The sequence below is a fragment of the Saccopteryx leptura genome, chromosome 2, assembly GCF_036850995.1.
Source record: "Saccopteryx leptura isolate mSacLep1 chromosome 2, mSacLep1_pri_phased_curated, whole genome shotgun sequence".
Classification (NCBI taxonomy): Eukaryota; Metazoa; Chordata; class Mammalia; order Chiroptera; family Emballonuridae; genus Saccopteryx; species Saccopteryx leptura.
The window spans coordinates 222,306,098-222,321,260 of record NC_089504.1 but is presented as its reverse complement, the minus strand read 5'-3'; the positions used below and the strand labels follow the sequence as shown (position 1 = coordinate 222,321,260).

At 44.0% G+C, this 15,163-nt stretch overlaps 1 protein-coding gene across 2 annotated transcripts in view; it reads left to right on the top strand.

Moving 5' to 3' along the window:
- Positions 1-12,151, top strand: part of MORC3 (MORC family CW-type zinc finger 3) — a 56,205-nt gene extending 44,054 nt beyond the window's left edge. For both annotated transcript variants that reach the window (XM_066370242.1, XM_066370243.1), the window contains 3 exons: positions 2,698-3,583; positions 4,642-4,799; positions 11,356-12,151. In XM_066370242.1, the coding sequence (XP_066226339.1) occupies positions 2,698-3,583; positions 4,642-4,799; positions 11,356-11,509 (1,198 nt within the window). In that variant the 3' untranslated portion in view covers positions 11,510-12,151. The remainder of the gene's footprint in view (positions 1-2,697; positions 3,584-4,641; positions 4,800-11,355) is intronic.
- The last annotated feature ends 3,012 nt before the right edge of the window (positions 12,152-15,163 follow it).

Below are 15,163 nucleotides of genomic sequence, written 5' to 3'. Positions count from 1 at the left end.
AGAAGAAAGAAGAGACAAAGTATAGGAGGGTGAACATCAGGGAACTTCAGGATGGTAATCAGAAGATGGGAGGAAGCCATGGAAGAAAGACAGTTTCCACCAAGTAGTGTAATGTTGAGGGAAAGCTGCATTCCAAGGAGCACAGAAGTTGTAGAACACCAGGAAAGAGAGTTTTTTTCCGGGAGGTCAGGAGGAAGACAGTGATGCTGGACAGTAGATGGAGGATGGGTGATGTTCAAGTTTTTTTTTTTTTTTACAGGGACAGAGAGAGGGATAGATAGGGACAGACAGACAGGAACGGAGAGAGATGAGAAGCATCATCAGTTTTCATTGCCGCACCTTAGTTGTTCATTGATTGCTTTCTCATATGTGCCTTGACCACGGGCCTTCAGCAGACGGAGTAACCCCTTGCTCGAGCTAGTGACCTTGGGTCCAAGCTGGTGGGCTTTCCTCAAACCAGATGAGCCCGCGCTCAAGCTGGCGACCTCGGGGTCTCGAACCTGGGTCCTCCTCATCCCAGTCCGACGCTCTATCCATTGCGCCACCGCCTGGTCAGGCTGATGTTCAAGTTTTGAGAAAGTAACTTCCAATCTGAAAGTCTGTATAAAACCAAGCCAGAAGTAAACTTGAGGGGTAAAGAAAGATATTTTCATCAATCAAGCAAAGATTTATTTCCTGTATATATTTTCTTAAGTTTTGATTGGAGAGTGTGCCCCAAGGATAGGAGAAAGGAAGTTCAAGAAAGGAAAGTCCTTCTTAGGTTAGGGAGGCCTGTGGACTAACACAGAAGGCCCAAAGAGCAGACCAGGCAAATATCCCTTCTAAGTTGGGCAAAAAGTAATCAACTGGTGATAAATTTACAGAAAACTAAGTAAAATGAGGCAATTTTTTTTTTAATTTAGGGAGAGGAGGGGAGGCAGAGACAGACTCCCACATGTACCTGTACCGGTATCCACCCGGCAAGCCCACTAGGGGGCGATGCTCTGCCCATCTGGGGCCCTTGCACCATTGCAGCTGGAGACATTTTTAAGTGCTTGAGGCAAGGCCGTGGAGCCATCCTCAGTGCCCGAGGCCAACTCCAGTTGAGCTATGGCAGCAGGCAGGGAAGAGAGAGAGAGAGAGAAAGAAGCGAAAGGGAGAGGGGTGGAGGAGCAGATGGGTACTTCTCCTGTGTGCCCTGGCTGTGAATCAAACCTGGGACATCCACACACTGGGCCAACACTCTACCACTAAGCTAACCAGCCAGGGCCAAATGAGGCAATTTTTTTTTTTTTTTTTTTTTTTTTTTTTCTGAAGCTGGAAATGGGGAGAGACAGTCAGACAGACTCCCGCATGCGCCCGACCGGGATCCACCCGGCACGCCCACCATGGGGCGGCGCTCTGCCCACCAGGGGGCGATGCTCTGCCCATCCTGGGGGTCGCCATGTTGCGACCAGAGCCACTCTAGCGCCTGAGGCAGAGGCCACAGAGCCATCCCCAGCGCCCGGGCCATCTTTGCTCCAATGGAGCCTTGGCTGCGGGAGGGGAAGAGAGAGACAGAGAGGAAAGTGCGGCGGAGGGGTGGAGAAGCAAATGGGCGCTTCTCCTGTGTGCCCTGGCCGGGAATCGAACCCGGGTCCTCCGCACGCTAGGCCGACGCTCTACCGCTGAGCCAACCGGCCAGGGCCTGAGGCAATTTTTAATAAAGGAAAATTGTTTTGCATGAAAGGCCCACTTTTGATGGCTGAATGTTGACACATCATGATGGGCAAGTAGGAATGACAGTGCCACTCACTGAGCTCTGAATGCAAGGCAGACCTGCGCTGGATGGTGGTGTTCTGTTGTGGACATAGATACACTGAAGTGCCCAGAGGACAGCAAGTGAAGAGACATTTGGCAGTGTACCACTGATACTTTAAAGACACCTCAACAGTCTGTTTCTCATTTGTGAAGGAGAAAATACTCTCTACTTTCCTACTCATTAGGCAGTACTCTGTAATGCATCAGTGTTAAAAATAAGCTGGGGGGCTGGCCGGGTAGCTCAGTGGATAGAGCATTATCCCAGTGCACCAAAGTCGTGGGTTCAATCCCTAGTCAGGGCTCATACGAGAAGTGACTGATGAATGCACAACTAAGTGGAACAGCGAGTTGATGCTTCTCTCTCTCCCTCCTTCCCCCTCTCCCTCCCTCCTTCCCCCTCTTCCTCCTTCTTCTCCCTCTCCCTCCCTCCTTCCTATTCTCCCTCTCTCCTCGCCCCTCTCCCTCCCTCCTTGCCCCTCTCCCCTCCCTCCTTGCCCCTCTTCCTCCTTCTTCTCCCTCTCCCTCCCTCCTTTCCCCTCTCCCTCCCTCCTTCCTCCTCTCCCTCTCTCCTTGCCCCTCTCCCTCCCTCCTTGCCCCTCTCCCTCCCTCCTTGCCCCTCTTCCTCCTTCTCCCTCTCCCTCCCTCCTTTCCCCTCTCCCTCCCTCCTTCCTCCTCTCCCTCTCTGCCCCTCTCCCTCCCTCCTTTCCCTTCTCCCTCCCTCCTTCCTCCTCTCCCTCCCTCTTTCCTCCTCTCCCTCTCTGCTCCTCTCCCTCCCTCCCTCTCAAATCAATAAAAAAAGGAAAAAAAATAATAATAGTAAGCATGACTATTTCTTAGAACTTTAAGGTGGAGTACTTGAAGGTTTTCTAGTTTGTCTGTCTATATTTTATCTTAATTTATGTATAAAATTTTTTCCAGCATGAAACGGAGACTTTCTGCCCGCTCCTCAATTTTGAATGCAAAGAATCGGAGATTGAGTAATCAAGCATTTGAAAATTCTTCTTATAAAGATGATGATGAAGATGTCATCATCTTAGAGGAAAACAGCACTCCCAAGCCTGCAGTCGATCATGATGTTGAAGTGAAACCTGAACAGAGTCACATCGAGCAAAGTGATGTTCAGCTACTATCTATGGGTGACAGTGAACCTTGTAGATGGACAAGTGCAACAGGCACTTTGTCATCCATGAGTGATCAGGGAAATGCTGTGGCCACACAGACTGACGTACCAGGTGTCGTTGTCAAAAAGGAAGAAACTGTTGAGGATGACATAAATACCAGAAATGGTGCTGCTGCACTGCCGTCCTGTGTGGCAGCTGAGGTGGGGACGCGTGAGACCCGGGAAGCCATGGACCAGGCTGTGGGTGAGGCTGGGTGCCAGTTAAGTGAACTGAGAAATGAGCTGCTTCTAGTTACCCAAGAGAAGGAAAGTTATAGACAACAATGTCGTGTGTTTACTGACCAGATCTCAGTGTTACAGCAGAGAATATTGGAAATGAACAACAAATATGTGAAGAAGGAAACTTGCCACCAGTCTACAGAAACGGAAGCTCTGCATTTACTTGAAAGTGTTAACGGCACACCTGAAAGCCCAGACCATGTGGTATCTCAGTATCAGCAAGCTTTGGAAGAAATAGAAAGGCTGAAAAAACAGTGTAGTGCTTTGCAGCACATAAAGCCCGAATGTAGTCAGTGCTCCAATAATGAGAGTAAAAGTGAAGTGGATGAAATGGTTATGCAGCTAGACGATGTGTTCAGACAGCTGGACAAGTGCACTATTGAGAGGGACCAGTATAAAAGTGAGGTGAGTTACATCACTCAGTGTCTTGGGAGTAATGGGAACCCAGAGTGTCTGAACCTCCCAAGAACTGCCATTTGCTAGATTGGAATAAGTCACTTAGTAGTTCCATTTATCGACTTACTCCACTGGTTCTTAAGTGGAGATTGGTCCTGGGGGCATGTGGAAATATGTAGGGGTGGTGTTGGTTCTTAAACTGTCTTGAGATAAGTGGGCTTGCTGGGAGACGTAATGGGTGGTGACCGCATCTGGTAAAGGTCCTGCGGTGTGCAGGACCTGGCTTTGTGGATTTGCTTCCCAGTGTGCCCTTATGCTCTGAGATGGCTTTTCAGGCCCAGCCACCGTGTATCTACATTCCAAGTGGCAGGAAAAAGGAAGAGACAGTTCCTGAGAGTTACTGGTATTCTATCAGTTGGGATTTAGCTGGCTAATGGGTGACCTGGAAGTGTAGTCTTTATGCAGGGGTTCATTTGCTGAGAAAGAGTAGGTGACAGAAGACAAGTAGTAGTCACCAATTCATATTTTGGCAGCTTCTTTTTAAAGAAAATCTATTATATGTTTCATATTAGATGGTGTTTGAAAGGAGGGTTTCTGTGCAAAAGAGTTTGGAAACAGTAGTACTGCCCATTCTTGGAAATACTGCTGACATAACTGCTCAGTCACACTTTTCATGTGTTGTTGGCTTAGGGGCTAGGTGATAAAATATATCAAAATCAGTAAAAGCTTCGTGTTATTACTTAGAGCTGATGTGTGTGCAAGAACTGGAAGCTACTTTGATGGTAACATAATTCAGGCATTTTTATCTTGGTTTTCCAGTTTTTAGGTACCATTTATTTTCATTCAAGTAGTAATTGACATTTTCTCCTTTATCCTTTTGATGTGAAAGGATGTAGAGGTGAACTAGACAAATGAAGCTTTGTTTATGGAAAGCTAGTGGGGGCTTTATCTAATTATTTTTTATTAGTAGTTTTCATCAAGCAGGTTTTCTGTATTTCTTAGCTTAAATTTGTGCTTTGATATTAGTATTTTAAAACTTTTACAGTTAAAAATTAATTTTTTATCAGGTTGAATTATTGGAAATGGAGAAATCACAAATGCGTTCACAGTGTGAAGAACTGAAAACTGAAATTGAACAATTAAAATCTGCACCTCAACAGATAAGAACGGATGTTTCAACTTCAAGTAACATTGAGGAGTCTGTAAATTATGCTGATGGGGAAAGGTAATTTTAAATGAGGCATTTTGCTGCGGGTGCAGTTCTGGTTAGCAAGATACCTACTTACTAGGATACACCTAACTGCTGTTCTATCCAGTGAAATTATTGACTGATCCCAACATGATAGAGAGATAGAAAAGATGTCCATGTCATCATCTTTCTTTTCAAGAAACTAACAGTTCAGATTCAACTTCATTGAAATAGGAATTTCAAAGGAATAAAGCACTTGATTGGTAGAGATTTGGAATGCTTGATTTCTTAGACTTTTGTATTTGGCACCATTTCTCTATGTCTTGCTATCCTCATTTTACTACTCTGTGCCCTCCCCAATCATAACTTTTAGGACATTCCAAAGTTACTAAAAATTGCCATAGTACAGGTGTTCATTAGGAAGAAGTTCTCTGAAAATAAGAAAACAGCAACTGAGTCCTGGCCCGGTAGGTCAGTCAGAGCGTCATCCTGATCTGCCCCCGTTGCGGATTTGAATCCCCTTCAGGGCACATACAAGAATCGACCAATTAGTACATAAATAAGCGAAACAACAAATTGATTAGTTACTCTCTCTAAAAGAAAATCAATTAAAATACAGCAAATGATTATCTCAGTAATATATAAACTTGGATTGGGGTTTTGTTTTGGTATATTTTGTTTCTGAGAGTGGAGAAGGCAGATTTCTGTTCAGATGGGGGGATGACAGTGTTGGTGCTGTGGTGATGGCTTGCCATTCAAAAATGGACATTCAGGGCTAAATGACACGCCCCCTCTTGCTCCCACAGTAGGGCTTCAGATATATAAAGGTGCTGTTGAGAAGTAACCCACCATCCTCACTAGATAGCAATTATATAACTGTGTTTTTTAGCCTAAATTTTTGAAGGATTCATGAAATCTGTTCATGGAAATAGACCAGAGGGCCACGTACAAGCAAGGGGGGAAAGGAGTCAGGAGAAGCTCCCACTTGATGTTTCTGTAAATGGGAACCACAAGTGGCTGCAGTACTTGTAGAAATTCAGGTCCTTGGGCTGCAGTGCAGTTTATTACATTGGAAACTTTGAAACAGTCTCCCAGATGATTGTCTTGCGCACTAACCTTGAATAACTGATGATCTTTAGACATACGCTTTCCAGAATAGTACAGCCGCATGTGGCTGCCAACACTTGAAGTGGACTGAGGTGTGCTTTACGTATAAAAATATACTGTAGAGGCCCTGGCCGGTTGGCTCAGCGGTAGAGCATCGGCCTGGCGTGCAGGGGACCCGAGTTCGATTCCTGGCCAGGGCACATAGGAGAAGCGCCCATTTGCTTCTCCACCCCCCCTCCTTCCTCTCTGTCTCTCTCTTCCCCTCCCACAGCCAAGGCTCCATTGGAGCAAAGATGGCCCGGGCGCTGGGGATGGCTCCTTGGCCTCTGCCCCAGGCGCTAGAGTGGCTCTGGTTGCAACAGAGTGATGCCCCGGAGGGGCAGAGCATCACCCCCTGGTGGGCAGAGCGTCGCCCCTGGTGGGCGTGCTGGGTGGATCCTGGTCGGGTGCATGCGGGAGTCTGTCTGACTGTCTCCCCGTTTCCAGCTTCAGAAAAATACAAAAATACAAAAAAAAAAAAAAAAAAAATACACTGTAGAGTTTGAAGCCCTACCATGAAAAGAAAGAGAATGTAAGATACTTCAGTAAACTTATATTTTGATAATATGATGAAATATCTTTTTTTTTTTTTTTTTTTTTTTTTTTTTTTTTCATTTTTCTGAAGCTGGAAACGGGGATAGACAGTCAGACAGACTCCCGCATGCGCCCGACCGGGATCCACCCGGCACGCCCACCAGGGGCGGTGCTCTGCCCCCCAGGGGGCGATGCTCTGCCCATCCTGGGCGTCGCCATATTGCGACCAGAGCCACTCTAGCGCCTGAGGCAGAGGCCACAGAGCCATGCCCAGCGCCCGGGCCATCTTTGCTCCAATGGAGCCTTGGCTGCGGGAGGGGAAGAGAGAGACAGAGAGGAAAGCGCGGCGGAGGGGTGGAGAAGCAAATGGGCGCCTCTCCAATGTGCCCTGGCCGGGAATCGAACCCGGGTCCCCCGCACGCTAGGCCGACGATGAAATATCTTAATGATGTGTGGGATTAACTAAAATATACAGTCGTCCCTCGCCATATCGTGGATCACTTTTCGCAGTCACACTGTATTGCAGATTTTTAAATTGTATATATCTAATTTTGTATCGTGGATTTTTTGCTATATCGTGGGCTTTTGCCATATATAGGTATATTTATATATTTATTATTTTAATTATTTTTGTGGTAAAATAAGCATTTTCAGCCTAAAAAATTGAAAACAATATAAAAAGTATTAATTAAAACATTAAAAGAATATTAAATTGAAATAAAATACATAGCATACAGCAGATGAGTAAACAAAGACTCACATGTATGGAAAACACAGCTACGGCTGTTTCCACTTGAGCTAGTTTGCCCAGGTGAGATTGTACACAGCACACTATTGGCTGGTGGATGGGAGGCGACCATCCAGAGCGCTGTGTTCTGTATTCTGGGCGCTGATTGGCTCCACCACTGTAGCATCAGTCTCCTCCGTCTCCCGCGTATAGCAAGTGTTCAGCATCTCGTCCTGCCCGTTTCACATCTACGTCTGATCGCTGCAGGTAGTGTTGCACTGCGGTATTGTGTTTTTGTGAAATTTTCATAAAAAATTGAATTTATTTCAAGCCTTATGATGTTGCCCAAACGTTCTGCGCCTTCTAAGGCTTTTGGCACCAAACCCAAGCGCCAGAAAAGGTGGAACTTCTCGACCTGCTAAAGGAAGGGAGAAGCTACACGGCTGTAGGCCGCCATTATGGGATCAATGAATCTTCGGTTCGCTACATAAAGAAGGACGAAAAGAATATAAGGATGACAGCAGCAGTGTCTTTTAACAAGACTGCGAAGAGGGTGGTAACTTCCTGCAATAAGGCCATTGTGAGAATGGAGTCTGCACTGGCCCTGTGGATCAGTGACTACAGGAAGAAGGATATCTCACTGGATACCATGGATACCAACACCATCTGCAAGAAGGCCAAGAAGCTTTAGGAAACTTTTGCTGAAATCAATGACAAGGACGCTGCTGCTGAAGCTGGACCATCGAGTGCTTCTTCCACCAGACCAACCCCATTCAATGCCAGCAAGGGCTGGTTTGACAAGTTTCAGAAACGCTTTAGACTTAAGAGTGTTACTCTGCATGGAGAAGCTGCCTCTACAGATAAAGATAAAGCAGAGCTGAGGAGTACGAGAATAACACATTCAAAACCATCATCAAGGAAGGAGGCTCTAAGCCTGAAGAGGAACAAGAGGAACTAGGGGTTGAAGAAGAGGAGTTTGGCCTAACACTCCATTGCCTCACAATCATGGTCAGAATGGCCAAAGAACTTGAGCAAGTGACTCAAGAATGGGACCCCCAGGTGCTTCATTCGTTGCATTTCTCAAATACAACCCAGGGTGGCATGTCAGTTTATAAAAACCTTCTTGCCCAGAAGAAAAAGTGCTAGCAACTCCTATAACTTATGTTTCTCACTTGGAAGGAGACACTGGTTACACTTACACCTTTAGAGAAAACAGAAGTACAGACGAGAGCAAAGATATTGCACCACCTGATGAAGTGGTGTCTTCAGAAGAGCTGTAATGCTCTTCTTGACTGTGCAGTACATTCATCTCATCGTCATCAGTACTGCACAGCTAACTCATCATCATCTTCATCATTCAAATTGTAGTATATTCACTGAGTGAATATACTACATATATAGCCTGTATAGAATTTTATATGTTAAAATTACGTAGGTTTAAGAATGTAAAAAGTAGCCCTGGCCGGTTGGCTCAGCGGTAGAGCGTCGGCCTAGCGTGCGGAGGACCCGGGTTCGATTTCTGGCCAGGGCACATAGGAGAAGTGCCCATTTGCTTCTCCACCCCTCCGCCGTGCTTTCCTCTCTGTCTCTCTCTTCCCCTCCCGCAGCCAAGGCTCCATTGGAGCAAAGATGGCCCGGGCGCTGGGGATGGCTCCTTGGCCTCTGCCCCAGGCGCTAGAGTGGCTCTGGTTGCAATATGGCGACGCCCAGGATGGGCAGAGCATCGCCCCCTGGTGGGCAGAGCATCGCCCCTGGTGGGCATGCCGGGTGGATCCCGGTCGGGCGCATGCGGGAGTCTGTCTGTCTCTCCGTTTCCAGCTTCAGAAAAATGAAAAAAAAAAAAAAAAAAAGAATGTAAAAAGTATTTAGAGCAGCGATTCTCAACCTGTGGATTTATAAAATATGTATTTTCCGATGGCTAGGTGACCCCTGTGTTTTGGTTGTTCGACCCCCGCCGGGGTCGCGACCCACAGGTTGAGAACCGCTGTTTAGAGCATAGGAAGTGTTTATAAGAGTGTGGGAAAGATTTATAAGAGTCTGGGAAGGGTTTATAAAGCCTTAAAATGTATATAAATAATAAATATAAGGTCGCTACTTCACCTACTTCGTGGATTTTTGCCTATCACGGGGGGGGGGGGGGTGTTCTGGAACCTAATCCCCGCAATAGACGAGGGACCACTGTATAACAAAAATTAAATTTATTGTTTCATTTTACTTTTTAATGGACCTATTTGAACATTTTAAACTGTGTGTGGAGCACACAGTGTTTCTCTCAGACAGTGCTGTTTTATACACTGAGAATAGGAGTCTGTGACAGGTCAGGTAGACAGGAGAAATTTGCCCAGGATGAAGACATAAAGGCTGGGTAAGAGGGCGGAGGGTCACACTGGTCTGTGTTTGTTATTTCACAGTTCTGAGAAAGGGGATGCTCTTGGTATGACATAGGATGGTTAATCCTTCCCACAAAGCAAACCAAAGGATTTGGACCCTGGGCCTCTTATGGGAGCTGAATGGGAAACCTTCGACAAAAACCACTGCCATGAGAATGGTGTAACATTTTATCAAAGGTCCATGGAATCTTACCACAGGAGCCAACCAAACATGTTTAAAATCACATTTTTGTATATTGTTAACCTAAAGATGAGCATCCCCTCAAAGAGATCTACCCTAGAAATGTCAGTATCTGTAAACTGAACGTTTGAGGGTGCAGGACAACAGCTGCAGTGTTCTCTTTTCACTCGGGCTTGGATGCAGAGGCTGCTGTGTAGCTGTAGGTGTTTAAAGTCTGACATGTTGACAGTCAGATACTTGTATATGAACTTGGAAGGAATGGTAATGCTGACCTAGTCCAGGATTTCCCAATGTTTTCAGCAAAATAGATTTTAAAAATTGCATAAGTAAAAAAAATTGTGCCTGACCAGGTAGTGGCGCAGTGGATAGAGTGTCAGACTGGGATGCAGAGGGCCCAGGTTTGAAACCCTGAGGTCACTGGCTTGAGCGCGGGCTCATCTGGTTTGAACAAGGCTCACCAGCTTGAGCTCAAGATCGCTGGTTTGAGCAAGGGGTCATTTGGTCTGCTATAGCCCCCCGGTCAAGGAACATATGAGAAAACAATCAATGAACAACTAAGGTGTCACAATGAAGAATTGATGCTTCTCATCTCTCCCTTCCTGTCTGTTTGTCCCTATTTATCCCTCTCTCTGTCTCTGTCAAAAAAAGAGAGTGCCAGATCCCAAAGCATACAAAAAAAAGATTGTATAAATACATAAAGTGGGTATTCAGTGAACTTAGCATGGTCTTACGTTTTAAAATGTCTTGTTTAACATTATTTACCCAGGCCTTGGCCGGTTGGCTCAGCAGTAGAGCGTTGGCCTGGCATGTGGAAGTCCCAGGTTCAAGTCCCAGCCAGGGCACACAAGAGAAGCGCCCATCTGCTTCTCCACCCCTCCCCCTCTGCTTTCTGTCTCTTCCCCTCCCACAGCCAAGGCTCCATGGGGTGAAGTTGGCCTGGGTGCTGAGATGGCTCCATGGCCTCTGCCTCAGGCACTAGAATGGCTTTGGTTGCAGCAGGCAACACCCCAGATGGGCCTAGCATCACCCCCTGGTGGGCATGTCAGGTAGATCCCAGTCGGGTGCATGTGGGAGTCTGCTTCCCCTGCTTCTCACTTCGGAAAAATACATACATACATACATACATACATACATACATACATACATAACTAACATTATTTGCCCAGTGTTTTATAAGCTTATTTGATTACAGAACCATTTCTTTCTCTTCTTGTACAACAATGGCTATCTCATAGAACATATTTTAGGGAACAATTCATTTTATTTTCCTCCAAAGGAGCTGAAATTCAGAGATGCATTCTTATTCTTAGACCAGTATTCTCATTAGTATATCACTGCTGTTTTCTAGGTGATAACAATGTTCTAAGTTGTAAACAACATCTTATAATTTATACATTTTACCAGTTCATGCTATCTTTGGCCTCAAATAAAAATTCTATTAGTTGGAACCAAAAAGTCACTTTGTAATGTTATAAAACAGTACTGACCACCAGCTATATTATTAAATTATGAATTATTAAATAAGTAGATTGTTTCCCTTAAATATTAAGCCCCATGTGAGTATTAAACTGTATTACAATGTTCGTCTAATAAGTGTAATGTTTCTATTTGCAGCCTCAAACTACGGTCTCTCCGAGTTAACGTAGGACAGCTACTGGCCATGATTGTGCCCGACCTCGACCTTCAGCAAGTGAACTATGATGTTGATGTAGTTGATGAGATTTTAGGACAAGTTGTCGAACAAATGAGTGAAATCAGTAGTTCTTAATGTATATTTTATGTGAAATAATAAAAGTATTTGCTCAGTCCTTTTCGTTGTACAGCTTTCAAAATGTAAACAGTTTTGTTTTATAGATATGATAGGTGAAGACTGAAGAACTGTATCCTATGCAGTCAAGTGTGGCTACAAATATGTGGACACATTATCACACCTTTTGAAATGCCTGTGAGTCTTGATATTGAGCAGCTGAATAAGTAACTCATGTTTCTGTTTTAAAATGTAAATATTTGTAATTAAGTCTGCACATATTTTTTTATTACCCAGATGACTTAAGTGTTTTTCACAGAGAGGTTTTCAGGTTGCCCCTAACCTTTGTGCAGTCTTTTCTGGTTTCCCAAAGTGTATTTTTATCTGCAGTTAGGGCTGTTCCATGATAGAAGTGGAAATGCTACCTTTGATTTTTGTACAGAGAAGCTTAAGCAGGTGTTTTTAAAAATGGATTAACACTCCTGATAAGTTGTAAGTGAATTGAGCATTAATGTTTCTTTTCTATAAATTATCTCCTGAAATATTTTATTCCTGAAAATAAGATAAGTAGAAACTCTCTCCATCCATATACCTGGCATATTTTCTGTGCTGAGATTGCCAATCATGATTAAGCAAAGTGTTTTTTATAGAACAAAGAAATAAGCTTTGGTATAAAAAAGTATCCAAGTATGTTAACTGTCTTACCATGTTTACTTGGAAGCCCAGTTTTGGCTGCTTAGTCAGCGTGGAGTAGGCACAGAAATAGTTAATTTCTTTGCTTTTTAATGAAATTTCCTGTACAGCCTTTTATTAGGATTATTACAGGTTTCCGTGAGTTGAGGAAGACAGTCTTTCTCAAACAACACAGCATACCTTTTATTATATTACAAACCTAAGTGTTTTATGTCCTGGAGTTAAGCAACAGATTACCCTAGGATTATAGTATTACATGCCATAAAAATTAATGCTTTACTTGTCCCTTGTTTTGTGCAATTTTGAAGAGATGGCTTTTTATTAAGTATAACTGTATATATAATTAAGAATCATATTTTCCACAACTTAAATGCACATTTTTTTCAAAGTTTTATCATTGCTATTTATTTTTACTTTTGTTTCTGAACATTCAATACATTTTTGTATGCTTAATTATGTCTGTCCTATACAATACTTTTTTACTGTACCTTAAGTTCTAGAAAAAGCAAATAAATGAAGATTGTTTTATTTGCTTGATAAAGTAATTGAAAGTGTATTTTTGGTATGAAGCTGGTTTTCTGTCACAATTGTATCTGCCTAAAATTTAAAAATATCTTGTAATAAAATAAAAATATATATAATGGCCAACTCCTTGGATATTACTTCTAAAGAATTCTATATTCAGATTATATTTTGAAAACTAAAATTGTGTCCATTACGACCCTAAAGTTGAGCTCATTTTACCCCAATGCTCTAAAATGGAGCTCATGTTGAAATGGAAGTGTGTGCTTATATTTTACACTTGAGAAGGAACTTCTGTGTCCAAGTAATTTACTCTTAAGAGGCCTTGTCTAGCACTGGCCAACCTAGCTTGGTAGGTTAGAGCAGTGTTTTTCAGCTGCTGGTGTGCGGGCTGATGCTGGTCTGCAGGCTGATGCTGGTCTGCAAAAGTTAACCATCCTGATGTATGAAGACTGTAGAGCCAATGACCTTAGTCGAATTCGCTTATGCTCAGGGTGATGGCCACTTACTGGCCTGTATCCTCAGTGAAAATACTATTGAGGTTGTCTTAGATGTCTTTGGAACTTGTAGGGTCATTTGAACAACCTTTTGCACTATGCAGAGCATTTACAAATCATGCACAATCTACAAAAAGCATTTAGACAAAATTATGTAGTGCTCAATGCATTGTACATGTGGAGTTCAGAAATCAAGCACAGACTTATACCATGTTGCACTGTTATGTACGGTAAGATAAAACTTTAGTCATAGCGTGTTTCTGTTTCCAGCTGGCTAGGTCACCAGTACCCAAATGTAAACAGTTGAAAACCACTGGGTTAGAGCATAAGGTTGCAGGTTCGATCCCTCCCTGGTCAGGGTACATAACAGGAACAGATTGATATTTCTGTCTCTTCTTTACTCTCTCTAAAATCAATAAATAAAAAAAGAAAACATCTAAATGATAGCAGCTATATACAACATGTATGGGTTAGGGTTAGGGTTAGCACCAACCAGCACTTATAGAAGAATCTGTGTCAATTCTTTTTCCTAAAAATGCCAGGAAGAGTTGGCTCTTCAATTATCCCGTTTCTTTTATCAAGTAAAAGCTATGTATCCCAACGTAGTTGTTTCCTTGTCTTCTAGGAAGTTCACAAGTAAACTGTCCCATTCGGAAAATTATCCCATTCAAAAGGCCTGCTACATCTATTTCTGTCTTCTTACTTAGCCTCCCTTTATAATACTATTTTTTCCCACTGATGGAGAACCATCAGCTCCTGGTTTCACTTAATTGTTCTATTTATGTAGTTCTGTACTCACTGATTGCTTCTGCAGGCCTGGACTGTGGGGGTCAAACTTGCCACCACTAGTGCACCAGGTCGACGCTTTGTCTACTGAGCTACCCGGGCCAGGGCTGAATTCTGTTTTTAAAAAGTATTTATAACCACATCTGCTAATTGAGGTCAAATGTAAGCAATCCAGGTGCTGAACCCCATAGCTTTGACCTCTTCAAAATGTTGTAGAAGCCAACATATTAAGAACAAATCTGACTTTTGTTGAAGAAAAAGACCTTGTTGATTTCAGTGCTGTGATACCCAAAGAGAGAGATGAGGAGAAAGGTGAGGAGTGGGAGAGTCGCCTGCAGGAGGCTTTCTTCTACAAGGTTGCACAGAATAGCACTCATTTTGTAAAGTCCCTTGACTTTGAAGGCACTGAACCCTGCTTTTACAACAAGGAAGAGAGTGTCCATCTGTTGGGGTCAATCTCATATTCACCAACCTCCAAGACTAATGTATGCAACCCAGGATACCAGTTAATTTATAACGAGATTTAGCACTGCCTTTGAAACACACCATTTGACATGCTCATTCCCGTCCAAAGGCTTCCAAAGGCTTCCGGGTCATTGCCCCATCCATCCTTTCCCATCACAGGTCGTACTGCTCCTGTTAGATTCAGGGAGTACTGACATGCTGGGGCTGCCAAGAGTGTACAAGGTCCCTGTGATGCTGAGAACAAAGAGTTCAGCAACATCCTGCATTGAGTCAGAGACCCTTATCAGAAGTTTATGTTTGAAATTCTCCACTGAGTAATACCCCCCCCCCCCCCCCCCCCCCGTAACTGCGCACGACCTCCCTAGCCAATGACTAACAGCCACATCAGCTGTATGATGCTTGCTCATCCTAGATAGCCACCCTATAAAAAGGAGCCATTTTAGAAGCTCGGAGCTGCAGTCCCTGTGCAGGTTTGGGGGGCTGCAGTCCCTGCGCAGTTTTTTGGCTGCGCAGGTTTGGTTGGCTGCAGTGCTCCAGTCTCTTCGGAGGCGTGGGTTGCCTGCAGTCCCTGCGCAGGTTTGGGGGGCTGCAGTGCTCCCTTGCATGGGTTGCCTGCAGTCCCTGTGCAGGTCTGCAATAAAACTTATAAAATTTACTTTGTGTCTGCTGTGGCCTATCTCGCCAGGATGTAACACTCCCACTGTGTGCTCTA